Source organism: Oryza sativa, chromosome 8, assembly GCF_034140825.1.
Source record: "Oryza sativa Japonica Group chromosome 8, ASM3414082v1".
Lineage (NCBI taxonomy): Eukaryota > Viridiplantae > Streptophyta > Magnoliopsida > Poales > Poaceae > Oryza > Oryza sativa.
This window is the reverse complement of record NC_089042.1, coordinates 5,645,796-5,658,817: the sequence shown is the minus strand read 5'-3', so window position 1 is coordinate 5,658,817 and position 13,022 is coordinate 5,645,796. Positions and strand designations below refer to the sequence as shown.

Below are 13,022 nucleotides of genomic sequence, written 5' to 3'. Positions count from 1 at the left end.
CTGGGGTCTTTTCTTTATGGAAGGAATGCAGTTAAAAGGTTGATGGATGATAGTGTTATTTATAGGGATGAATACTAAATATTAAATATTATGTACAATAAATCTAATAAATAGCTTGGAACAATTGACTAAGAGGAGGAAGGTTCTATGGATGTGTTTGAGTGTAGTAGTGTGTGTGTCTCTTTCATCTAAGGGTCTGTTTAGTTCACGAAAAGAAAATTTTTGGGTGTCACATCGGAGGTTTGACCGGATGTCGGAAAGAGTTTTCAGACACGAATGAAAAACTAATTTCATAACTCGCCTGAAAATATAGACCATGATTAGGCTTAATCTCTTTGGAATTGTGAAAATATTAGTTCAGCGGAATCAACTCTAATCGCTACTCCCTTCCTTTCAGAATGTAAGGTGTTGGTTTTATCCTAAGTCAAATTACTTCAAGTTTATAAAAAAAATTATAAAACATTTACAACACAATTTAATCTCTCTAAATCCACCATTGAATATATTTTTATAATATACTTTTTTGGTGTTAAAAAACGTTCTCCTATAACCTTGGTCAAACTTTGATGAAGTTTAACTTAGGACAAATCAAAACACAAAACATTCTGAAATATGAGTACATATCAAAACAAGACCACAAAATGTTACCAGTATCCGCGCCAAGTTGACAGCGTCGGCTGTCAGTTGGCCAGAACTAACAAACAGTTACCAGAAGTAAAAGTTCCAGAATGTGAAATAGGATCATTATGTTTGAAAAAAAAAATGTTTGATGCCGCAAAGCTAGAAACTGGGCAGATTTATGACATTACCTGAATACTAAGCAAGCATGAATTCTAACAGGTGAATTATGATATGAGGTTCTTAAAGACTCATTGGTTCATCCATATAATGAAACAGTATAAGTAACAATGACACCACATCAAAGACAACATCCAGACTCCAGGCTGACACATGCAGTCAAGTAACAGGTAATTATTACTGCAACAAGTTTGATCCACTGCGATTAAAACGAAAAGAAACTTAAATTGGTCTCAATGTTTCAGCAACCAGCTTAATTTGGCAGCAATTTTATTCACCATTGGAGCACCGCAGAAGCCCTTGGCCTTCAATACCAATCGATATAAAGAATCAGGCCACGACGATCACGAATGCTGATCAGCATCTCCTGATGTTCCTTCGTGAGATGGGACTTCCAATCCAGCTGAAGTTGAAAGGTTTGCAGCATCATTAGAGCTCTAGGCTTTCAACAATGATAGTAACCAAAAAAAAAAGAAAAAGAAGCTGGACACAGGAAGCATGGGGATGATGCAATGCAATGGATGGCACTGACCGGACTGATCCTCAGAGTCACCATCCTCAGCATAGGCGAATGCCGGACGAATCGACGTAGAGGCGAAAACATGTTGTTAATGCACCATAGACCTAGGCTCAAGTTTCTGAGATTCTTGAACATTGGCTCGCCCCCGTCTTTCTCCACGAATGTGAACTTCATATGTACACAGGAAAAAAACATGTCTTAAGTCTTAAATACTGTTAATGCTATGAAATCCAAAACAATTGTGGTAAAAAAGGTGGTCAGAGAAGTATGTGTCGATTTGAAATCGGGTATATACATACCGTGCAAAATGAATGTTTTATGTTGTGTCCTTGTTATGAAAGAAAATTCATTTGCATAAATATATTCACATGAAAATGTATGATAGTAATGTACAAATGCATATACTAAACAAATAGTAAAACTATGAAACAAATAGTAATGTACAGAGTGTTTGGGAGAAAGGATCAGTGCTACAGGGCAAGCAGTACAGTACCTGTCTATCCATAGCTAACAACTCCATGCTACTGACATTTGAAGCATCAATGATAATGGCCGTTGCGAATATTAGGTAAGAGTTTCTGAACGAAGAATTGTCTGTTCTTTCATTCTTGATGCACAATGAAACCAAACTAGGAGTACAAATGCTCAGGTCCTTGAGAATATAGCAGTCAATTATATCCAGATTCTTCAATGAGCTTGATGAAATTTCTTCTACCTCCAGTAAGCAGTCTGTCAGCAGCATATTTTGCAATGCTGGGCATGCATTGGCCAACTGATTGAATATCGTCGCATCTAGAGCAACATTAGTCAGCTCCAAAGTTTCTAGATACCGAGAACTTAACTCCACAAGATTTGGATCCAAGTAGAAAGGTTCCCATTTTCCATATTCAGCAAATTTAAGCACTTTAGCATTGTGCTTGATTGCATGATTAATCCAATAATTGGCGCGGTCAATTGCAAAAGATTTTAGCTCGAATGTGTCCATGGGAGCATCAGCTTGGACACGGCTTAGCAATAGTTTGTCAAGGAAACTACTGAATTTTTCTCTGTCCATATGAAACCAATATATATTAAGCTGAATGGACTTCAAGAAGGTCCACTGGTTGACCCACCAATGGGACAAAACACTGGTGCGCACAGCCTCTCGCATTGACAAGAATGACATAATATGTTGGACCAAATCGTTAGGGAGTTTGCTGATCATATCCTTCTCGTAGGGGTGTGAGTGCTCCTTGTGGTCATTTAGGGCTACTTGATTAGATAGCACACCTGCAATATAAAAGTGGATATTGTGTTACATTATTTTAGTGGAGAACAATTACTGGCATTGACTCTAACACATGCTCCTTAGTGTTGATACTTGATCTTGGAGAACCACCTAAACAACTTACAACAAATTTGTAGTTTTTATGCTTTGCTTAACTCTAGTTTCACAGAGAGATTGCCATCTGTAATTCATTTTACATAGATGATATAAGTCAGTACGGTGGGCTAGCTCCAATTTATCTTTTGAAAAAAAAAGGGGGCACATAATTAGGAGGCAATGTACACACTTGAATCATCCGTTGCATAAGAATAACTAATATTCATCGTTTTGCACCCAAATTTCCAATGTCTAAAGAAGAAAAACATTACAATGCTTGTTTAATCAAACGGGATCAGGTTGTAGACGTTGAAAATTGTCTTTGCATGTATGATGTATTGTCATGTATAAACTAGTGCAGAACATTAGATTCATGTGTAGACTCGGGTAAAAAAAAAACCACTTTTCTCGAATATTTACTAAGCAAACAATTCTTTTGTCATACAGGCACCATAAAAACAGATCAAAACAATATATCTGCTGAGTACACTGGTGTTCAAATTCTCAAGAACATACTGCTAGATGATGTCCCCTTAATATTTCTTTTTGCCTGGACAATTTGATCACCTTGCTTATTCTCCTGATGGAGCAAGATGGATGAACGGATTGAAGCTTGCTGACGTTGACAATCATTCAAAAATACATCATATGAGTCCAAATCACCTCTTGTCAGACAAATCCTCCGTAGATAATCACCCTAAGTGTAAGACAAAAAAATTATGAGAACTTCCGTTTAAAACTGAACATCCTATTGATGAACCATAACCATATGAGTTTCAAAAAGATTATACAAAGATATATAGCAAAAGGAACATGTCAACAATCTAGCAAGTCAAGAATAAGTGCATATATTATTAAATGGTACTTCCTCCGTTTCACAATGTAAGTCATTATAACATTTCCCACATTCATATTAATGTTAATGAATCTAGACAAATATATATATATATATATATATATATATATATATATATATATCTAGATTCATTAACATTAATATGAATGTGGGAAATACTAGAATGGCTTACATTGTGAAACGGAGGGAGTATATGAACACCACCAAAACAAGTAATTGCATGACAATAAAATCAGTGCACACGATAAAATCAATATATTCTAGAATTAATCTAGAGATTTACATCTTGAAGCCAATAAATTGAAAAGGGGACATAAATATTTGGAACTATGTAAAATGAAAAACTTTAATTGAATACAGCCTCAGTCCTAGTGTCTTGTGCACGATACCAAATGAAGGAGTAATAAACATTTTTAATTAGATCGATAAAATTGGTGTAGAGCATCTTGCAACCAATACATTATATTGTATTATGTTACATAATATGAAGCAAGACAATCGTACCCATGGTTTCACACAATTGTTATAGCTCTAGTTAACTAGTTCAGGATTTCTAGCAAGAAGTTGTACTTACTCAAAAAGCTATGAGACATTGCAATAACTAGCAGATCAGCAGAAGTGTTGCTATATTAAGATTAATACTCTATCATGCGCACATCAAAGATAAATAAAGTATTGTATAATTAATATATAAGGAAATTATATTACAAAAAAAATCTAGTAAGAAGAAACTATCATACATAGTCACTAGCTATCGTATGGATCCTCTCCTCTATTCTGACAGCAACCTTCTGGAGATCAATCAATGCTGTAGTAGTACTTTGCAATTTCGTTTGCAGGCTGAACAATCTGCAGACAGAATGTTGAATGGTAACATGAGAGATTTATTGTTTCAATATGGTACTTCCAACCTAAATAGTTCAAAAATGTGGTTCTAATATAACAAGCAATAAAAGAAACAGGCAACTGAGGATTTAGGGGTTGTTTCGTACAAGAAATACATATGCAAACTGTTCACTATTTGGGCAATGCATGTGGCAAAGTAACATGTTCAAAATTGTAAATACATTCTCATAAATAATGAAATATAATTTGTCCAACCAGAAGTGAGCAAGATTTTAGCAATTCGTTATACATGCTAAGAGTCTACAAGAGAGCATTCATAACCAATAATAAGGAGAAACTATATATAATGCAAAAAGAAAAAGAGAAAATGATGTGGGAGCATGCATATGGGATCATCTTTCTTGTGAGTTTTATCACCTGCATTAAAAGCAATTACATATACCCATACATATAAACAATCACCTATCCTTTCTCCAGGTCTCTCCCTCTTCCTCCTCCTCATGGTGGGAACAGGGAAAGAATAGGCGCTGAAGTAAAATACTAGTTAAATAATATAACAAAAAATCGACAGACAGCTGAAGTTTCAGTACTAAAATACTAGTCCATAAAGCTTAGAGTCATGCAAAGAACTGGCCAAGTAACTTGGTAAAGAACTATCGACATGCAACCTTAGTTCATTAATTGGGATCATTTTCTAAACATGGGTATGATCAATACACAAAGGTTTGAACCTCACCAACAACTTTTTATACCAAAACTGATGCCAATTTTTAGGTTATCGTGACGGTTAGATAGCAAGCCACAGAATTATCACAACTCTTGGATCTAGAAAACGTCAAATTAGATCTGACTACTGATACATATCATGATTCAATTAGATCACTAAACAAGTACTATAGCATCGAGCAGGGTATCCAATATTCATAAATTATCATCGATTCAAAACACTGCAATCAATTTCTCATGGCAAAAAAAAGTAAGAATTGGGTGAGAGAGAGAGAGAGAGAGAGAGTGCACTCACATATCATTTATCATGCAATCGCGAATGTCTTGGCCAAGGCGAGTCCTCCAGTCGACGCCTTGCTCGATGATCCCTAACTCGTCCATGGCACCGACTAACACAAGTCTTCTCCTCTTTGGTTTCGTTAGGTAGAAGTGCTTAGAGATGGAGAAGAACAAGAAGAGGTGAATGATATAAGCAAAATTGAACCTTTTTGGCTTTAGTTGTTGGTGTGAGTCATGGGACCCGCAAAAAGAGTAAATGCTATCGTGGAGAAAGGTATGGCCCACATGACAACATTGGCTCGCTTACAACATCTGCGGTAGCTTCTAGAACATCGACAAAAAAGAAACTATATAAAGTAGTTTTATGGCATTTGTAATCCAACATCTATGACACACGGAATTTGAAGCTAAAGCGAGGATTATATATGATAAATAAAAAAAATAAGAGGAGTCTGATTTTATCTATGGAGCTCTTAATTGAGTCTATTTTTCAACTACAAACCAGGACATCTTACTCCCAATGCATTCAAACCAGACATATTACCCCTCGTCTCCTCCCTCCTCTTCTCCTATGTATTGCGTTATGCAGCATGACTTCACACCCTATTTAGGGAAGACAACATCATTAGCCTCCTTTCTTGCCATTTGCAACCACTTCACTACCCCCATGTGGAAAAAATGACATGATGAGTTTTTCCTTAATAGGCAAAAAATTACATTGAGCCTCTCTACAAACATTCAACTCACCATCCACGAGTGGACCTAGGGAAGGAGGGAGGGTGGTGGGTGGAGGGGAGTAGTTCTAGCTCACTGAGTTGAAATTGAGTTCTTCAACTTTAGCAATCATCCATCGTCTTTGATCTGACACTCCCAGTCAAGCAAAATTTGGTTCATTTTGCAGCTTTCGTGCCATGGTTATTTGAAACTTTTGAGATTTAATAAATCATTCTAAAATGCAGTTTCTAGCATTCGTGCCAGGCTTTTTCTTAAGAAGTTTAAAATACAGTTAAAGACAATTCTACAAGAAAATAGAACCATGGAATACAATTTTATCAAGAAGTTGTGTTGGATATATTTTTAATAAAATCTCTCAATGCTTTAAATAACTTAGTATTTCCTTAAATTTCCGTAGCACAATAGACTATAGAACATTTATGATTATTTGCTAAAAGAAAAGGACATATAAGTCCTCTTCTCTATTAGTCTGAATCAAGGCCCACCTCTCCTCTCCCTCGTACGTACTCATTCGACAGCCCAACCACACTTTACCACTAACGAGTAGGGTTCATTCATTAGTTCCATACCCTTCATCTAGCCGGTGTTGCCTCTCTCCTTCCAAGGCAACTGCCACCCTTCCCAATGTGGTCAGCCACAATCTCCATACACTTGCCCCCAATCCACACACACTACCTATTTCTGTTCTGTATTTGCCATTGCTTTCAGGAGTAGATTTTGCCAAGGCGAAGAGTAAAAAGTTCATAACGTGCACCAAGTATGCTCACGTAGGTCAGCTAAGCACACAGATATTGCTGAATTGCTCCAGACGCTTTCTTGCTTCTTTTAAGCGCATGAAATTTTTATCATATACGGTTAGCAATCACACCGAACAACAGTGACACATTTTTATCCAAGCAAGTCCTCAGCGAATTTGGGAATGAACAAACCGTTCTGTAAACAAGTTATTCTCATGGTATTTCCAAGGAACTATTGTTCAACCTGAAATTCACAAAAGTTCCCATTGTAAGCTACCATTCATTAACAGAAGCAAAACACAACAGTGACACAAGGTTCATAATCTACACTCAGCAACAAACCCTAGCACTGAACTGCTCCCACAACATGTTCACTATACTATCATGGATTTATCCAATCATCAAAACTAACAGCTATGTACAGACTTAAACTGTCACGAACAGAAAGCAAGCACACAATTCGATCGATTCTGGCAATTTGGTTGGATTAGGGAGGGATTGGCTAAATTTGCATCATACAACATCGGACGCATCTGCACCTGGTTGTGTTGTTGGGCTCGAGTTCTCCAATTTGATAATGCTATTTGCCAACTTCTTGTCTCTCTTCTCCTCAGATGGCACAGCTCCATCCTTTTTATCTACAGATTTAGTGTCTTGCTTCCCCTCCACAGCCTTAGAGTTGAGAAATCGACCACCGGACCCCCTTGCCCTTTTCAAAGCATGCAGATGGCGGGACTCATGTAGGTAAGGCTGAAGAAGGAACAAACCAAATGGTACCAAAGAAATGAGAAACAAAGAACACAACTGAGTTTCAATATGAACAGAAACTAGTGCCCATTAAACATGATAAAGCATTTAGAACAAGGAGCATATCCTTTTTTTTGCTTGGTCCTCTACGTGTTCAAGTGTGAAACTATATTAAATTTAGTGAGGAGAACATTACTTGAGCACCTTAGTAAAAAAATTAACCATAAATTGCTTCTATCGGTCTGTAGTTATCAATATAAAGGAAAAAAGTGACTTACGACAAAGCTATTGGATTAGCCATATCGTCTAAATTAAGATTGTCACAAACTCACAATATCATTTAATGGTGTTCTGTTTAAATTAGTTAGCACAGTCAGTTTTGATAGAAACTTGAATAGAGATGAAAGATATTCTCAGGAAGATGGAAATAACAGGGTAGATATATTGCCCCCCTTAAACCTTGCTAAAATCTGGTACAATCTAAGTTTTGCAGTCAAAATAACTATAGAAGATCAAATTAAGGATGCCAAAGTGAGGAATTTTCCCCTTAATTGACTGATATGTGGGATTCTAGACTAAGGCCCTGTTCTATTCTTCAACTTCAAACTTCAACTTCCTCGTTTTCCGTTAGCACATTTTTCAAACTGTTAACTGGTACTTTTTTTTAGTTTTTATATAAAAGTTGTTTGAAAAAAAAATCCAATTTTCAAATTTATAATAGTTAATACTTAATTAATCATGTGCTAATTAGGTTTCTCGTTTTGCGTGCAACAAAATCCATCTCCAACACGGGAGATCGAACGGGGCCTAAGGCGTTGCAAATCCATAACTGCAACAGTGAAAAAGGAGGAAAGCAAGAAATGAAATTCCAAACACATATGAACACATATATTCATCTATGAGATCAATGGATGTATCAATCAGAAAAAAAAGAACAATTCACAAACAAAAGGGAAACTGTAAAAACCCAATAAGTTGTCACAACCATGCTGAACTTGGAGCAAACAGATTAATTTTCATTTTCCCATAAATTTCTTGAAATTTTGATAAGGCCTGTTTTGATGGCATGGGTCAATCTTCAACAACAATCTTGAAGAGGTGGCAAAGCAGTTTCACCCTGTCTGATAAATAGCTTGAAAATATGGCTCAAGCAAGTATAATATTTAGGAAATACCTTGCGGATTTTGTTGGCCTTATTTTCTGATTCAGCTTTTGCACGAGATTGGCGCCGCCTTAATATACCATGATACTGCCTTGCATTGACATATATGGGCTCTACAACAGCATCGGTCACCAAGGGCACAGAATGCGGAGGCATTGCCATTAAAGCAGCGTTAACCTAAAGAAAGTAGATAACAAAAATCAGCTGCTATAGTAAATCTGATATCTGACTATATCGGTAACGTAAATTACCAGAGGTTGTCCACTATAAGCACCATAAGTGCCTCCATAATAGGTACTGATATATGGATAAGATACTGGAGCCTGAAAAAGAAATAATTTATTTATTAGGGCTGAACCTGAGCAGTATAAGAGAAGGTTGGTAAAAGAACTAAGTATCGATGTAACTGGTAAGAAATTAGTCATATAATAATGTATCTTTTATTTCTTGATCAAATTGTAGTCAAATTTTACCATCAGAACTTCGAGCAGAAAAGGATCCTAGGTAGTCGTTGCACTACCTGTACTGTCATGTTTCTAAAGACAAGAAAGAGAACAGATCATACTGTAGCTGGTCCTAGAGAGGCCACGTATTCTGCAGATGATGTGCCCAAACCAGGATCTGGATGTCCAGCAGCTGTAGGACGAAGCTGAGTTTCACCATCTGGCTTCATGCGTGGCTACTAGCTAGTCAAATTCACTGTCAGCAAAGGGAAAATAATTCAGTATTTCAGCAAGTGACAAAGGCATCACATCTAATATCTTGTGCAAAGCTACAAACAAAACTATAGTCAGCCCCAAAGTGCACAAAAGTACACAATAGACAAACAGATCCTCCTCAACCATTCCCAGTTATTCACAACCATTCTTCTACCTTTCATAAAAGAGAGCTAATAACTAAATTATTTTGTGACAAGTATCGGTAAAGACTCGACCTCCACACAGTATTGCTCCATTAGGATTTTTTCCCATTCCAGAAAACTCCATACGTGGTTCCACTACTTGAATAACAAACACACCTCAATGTCTTTTTTAACAGAAAAGCTGTGGAAATGAATTACAAACGAAATACATATCGTTTCAACTTTTCATGAATACCATGAATTGCAGCTTAATGAGCTACTTGTTCTTCTTCGCTCTTCACCCTGGATTAACATTCTCCTAACCAAAGAACCTGCTAAGGCCCTAATTCATCATCAAACTGCCGCGGCGCACTAAATCCCATCTCGACGACACAAACAAGCAACCTTTACAGTTTACAGGCCGAGCTAATTTGCATCAGGATGCAGCAAACAATGAAACAGAACAAAGAAAAAGGCATTCACTCTAGTCTCTATCAAGGTACCACCAGTGCCACGGACACCTGCAACAGAATCAGAAATCCCTAAATGGAATGGCTAAATTGACTACACAGGAAGTAATCCTACTCGCCATGTTTATTATACAGCTGGGTAGCCACACCACAAAGAAATGCTCCAAAGGCGGCCCAGCATATCCACGCATGGGACCGAACCGAGCCAAGCTAATCCACCTCCATTCCACACACCGCGGGGGATTCCGCCAACTAAATCTACCCAAACAACTCCTATGCAGATTCTACGCGGCCTCAGGAACGCGGAAATCGGCAGAGCCCACAAAGAAAGCCGACACCATGGAGAACCCACCGTCCGTCCGGCGAGCCGACGCGGCGAGGGAGGGGGAGGGCGGAGGAAGAGGAGGGATTGGATTACCTCGAGCGCCGCGCGGATTCGCCGGGGCGGGGGATTCTGCTCGGGATTGGGAGGAATCTCTCGAAGATGAACAGGGTAGGGGGGGTTTGTCGTGTTTGAGGCGGATGTGCTTCTGGTTCTGGAATCTTCTCGATCCCGCCCGGTTCGAAATTGACGGTCTCCGTTTGACAGCGATGACGCCGTCAGTTTGGAATATGAGGTATCTTACAGAAAAGACCTCCTCACATAGATTATGTTTGGAAAATGGGTTTGGGATATGATTTCCCACCCTTCAAAGGGACCCTATTTTATCCTATCCCTTCATTCATTTCCATTTCCAATCCTACCTCTCCTAACCCATTTTCCAAACACAGCCATAGAGAAATTACAGAATGATCCCTGAGAAATAGGGAGAGAAAAGGACCTTGAAGAAAAATATATTATGACTTAGTTTGCTTTGGAGGATCAATTTCGTCGAATCATATCAATAAGGCAAATTTTGCTATAGGACACTGCTATTGTGTGGTTTTAGCCGTGGGACACTGCCTAAACTCACTTTTAGGGAAAAACACTCCATAACGTGGTAATTTGCCAATGGACACTGTGCCGATTAAAATAATGATTTTCAGTTGAGAAGGAGAGAGAAATCGCGTGAAATGCTAAAAATGCCCTTGGGCCCACATGTCAGCTCTCCATCTCTCTTCCTCCTTTTCTTTTCTTTCTCCTTTCTTCTTCTTCCTCCCGCCGCAGGTGAGCAGCGGCACAACACACGGTCGGCGCAACGGCTCGAACCGGGACGGCTCGACGCGCGGCCAAGGAAGCGGCGGTGCACCGCCGGGGACCCACCGCCAATGACGATGAGATGCAGCGGCCACCCGGCGCACGGCGCGACGGCAAGCGGCAGCACCGAGCACACGAGCACAGCGGCGACGTTCTTCCTCTTCCTCGTCGGCCTCGAGCTCCACCCGGCCTTGCTCCACCGCACCGTCGTCACTGTCGCCAGAATCTCGCTCTCAACGTCGCATCCCGAATGCCAAGAATCAGGCGTCGAACACCTTCGGGCACCGACGCTGTTCCACCTTTGCACCGCCCCATACCATGTCGTGCCTCGTCGTCATTGGCGGTGGGTCCCCGGTGGTGCGTCGCCGCTTCCCCGGCCGCGTGCCGAGCCGTCTCGGTGTAGACCCCCGTTTTTATAACAGGAATCAATCGTGTAAACAGTACCATTTCCCTGGATCAAGTAGTCTGGTACACACGAACTCATAGCTGAAATATCAAGTACTCATACACGAGAGTCTAGTATGAATTATTACATCATAAGCCCGCAGGCACAGTCTTAAATCATCGGACCGAGCGGTCCGGAATACATCCAAAAGCAGAAATAGATAAGGCAGCGGAATTCAGGCAGCGGCATGCCATTGCCACAGGCAACGACCGTACTAAGACCTACTGAGCGCCATCGTCTTCATCTCCCTCCTGGTAGTAGGCATAGGGATCCTCCGAGGCTTCATCTCCCGCTTCTGATTAATTTTATATTTGCAAGGGTGAGTACCAACCGTACTCAGCAAGCCACCACAACAATGATGCACATGACAGAGGAATTCAAAGGATGGCTATGGTTCTTTCGCGCAAAGCAAGTTTTGTAATTCTTTTCACAAGCCTAAGACCTAGCATAGACTGATCAAATTTTAATACCAGTGTTCATATTAAACAATGACGGTTCTGTCCACCATCCATTGTGATCCCAAGGATAGCTTCCCGCCATTGAGTCGTTATGGTTTTCTGAGGACGTCCACATTTCCGCCTCTCAGGAAGTGGCTCCATCAGCATAAAAATCATCATGCAATATCCCATCCCACACAAGTTAAAGAATTTAGAGTCTAGCCAAGTGTAATACATGTCCCGGTGCTCAATAACCGCGAGCACGGCTATTCGAATAGATTTGGTTTACTCACACTGCGGTGGATGTACACTTTACCCGCACTCCGCGACTGCCCAACACATGAGCCTCGTCTCAACACATGAGACGCGTCACGGCAAAGCTTTTCGATAACCTCGCATTGGCAGTACCCGCTCCATGAACTTAAATCCTCATGCACTCTAGGCGTCCATGTTTCTAGCAGTGAGAGGAGTTCTGGCGCTCCCGGGGAAAGAGAAGTCTCACACGCATATTAAATTATGGTTCAAGTTAAGTTCTCTCTCTCACACACTCATGGCAGTCCTACCAATGGCGACACCGATGTAGGGCACGCTTCTCGGCCCTACCTCAACGGCCGTCCCATCGTAGCGCACCTGCCTCACTTAGGGGTGAACCATCTATGCAGGGATACTGCCTCCGCTCGGCTATCTAATCCGCTAGGTCTATACCCATTCGAGAAGTACGGTTGTACGGGGGTCGTTTCATGCTTAACTTCATGGCTCGGTCCTTAATTGACTGGGGACGGTACTAGCCTTTTCCAGATACCACCCAAATCCTCCATCCGCCCCAGTCGAAAACAGTTGTTTAATTTTATTTCTCCTTTCACAAATCATGTCATCAACATCA

General features: G+C 40.0%; 2 protein-coding genes across 5 annotated transcripts; both read right to left on the bottom strand.

The window, feature by feature from the left end:
- Positions 1-853: 853 nt before the first annotated feature.
- LOC9267378 (putative F-box protein At5g38390) lies at positions 854-5,620 on the bottom strand. 2 transcript variants are annotated; one of them, XM_015792708.3, is made up of 6 exons: positions 5,405-5,620; positions 4,278-4,386; positions 3,198-3,378; positions 1,812-2,587; positions 1,331-1,486; positions 854-1,201 (listed from the first exon to the last, which is right to left on the bottom strand). In XM_015792708.3, exons 1-6 carry the CDS (start codon positions 5,488-5,490, stop codon positions 1,106-1,108), a joined length of 1,404 nt encoding a protein of 467 aa, XP_015648194.1. In that variant the 5' UTR covers positions 5,491-5,620; the 3' UTR covers positions 854-1,105. The 2 variants fall into 2 exon arrangements, with proteins under 2 accessions (XP_015648194.1, XP_015648195.1); XM_015792709.3 differs by having other exon boundaries at positions 3,249-3,378; positions 5,405-5,612.
- Positions 5,621-6,914: 1,294 nt separating this feature from the next.
- On the bottom strand, positions 6,915-10,560 carry LOC4344874 (nuclear transcription factor Y subunit A-4). Of its 3 annotated transcripts, XM_015792711.3 has the most exons (6): positions 10,499-10,560; positions 9,335-9,468; positions 9,021-9,092; positions 8,782-8,946; positions 7,400-7,610; positions 6,915-7,104 (listed from the first exon to the last, which is right to left on the bottom strand). In XM_015792711.3, the coding sequence occupies exons 2-6, from the start codon at positions 9,440-9,442 to the stop codon at positions 7,100-7,102; spliced, it is 561 nt and encodes a 186-aa protein (XP_015648197.1). In that variant the 5' UTR covers positions 9,443-9,468; positions 10,499-10,560; the 3' UTR covers positions 6,915-7,099. The 3 variants fall into 3 exon arrangements, with proteins under 3 accessions (XP_015648197.1, XP_066159692.1, XP_015648196.1); XM_066303595.1 differs by lacking the exon at positions 6,915-7,104 and having other exon boundaries at positions 7,111-7,610; positions 10,433-10,560; XM_015792710.3 differs by lacking the exon at positions 6,915-7,104 and having other exon boundaries at positions 7,111-7,610.
- Between the last annotated feature and the right edge of the window lie 2,462 nt (positions 10,561-13,022).

Excerpts from the sequence above, each read along its gene's own strand:
- LOC9267378 (XM_015792708.3), bottom strand. The coding sequence starts at position 5,490 with ATGGACGAGTTAGGGATCATCGAGCAAGGCGTCGACTGGAGGACTCGC. Across the intron at positions 4,387-5,404 it reads GATTGCATGATAAATGATAT|ATTGTTCAGCCTGCAAACGA; the intron begins GTGAGTGCACTC and ends TTCTGTCTGCAG. Across the intron at positions 1,487-1,811 it reads TGTTAGCTATGGATAGACAG|TTCACATTCGTGGAGAAAGA; the intron begins GTACTGTACTGC and ends GTACATATGAAG.
- LOC4344874 (XM_066303595.1), bottom strand. The coding sequence starts at position 9,442 with ATGAAGCCAGATGGTGAAACTCAGCTTCGTCCTACAGCTGCTGGACAT. Across the intron at positions 9,093-9,334 it reads CCTCTCTAGGACCAGCTACA|GCTCCAGTATCTTATCCATA; the intron begins GTATGATCTGTT and ends TTTCTTTTTCAG. Across the intron at positions 7,611-8,781 it reads AGGCCAACAAAATCCGCAAG|CCTTACCTACATGAGTCCCG; the intron begins GTATTTCCTAAA and ends TTCCTTCTTCAG.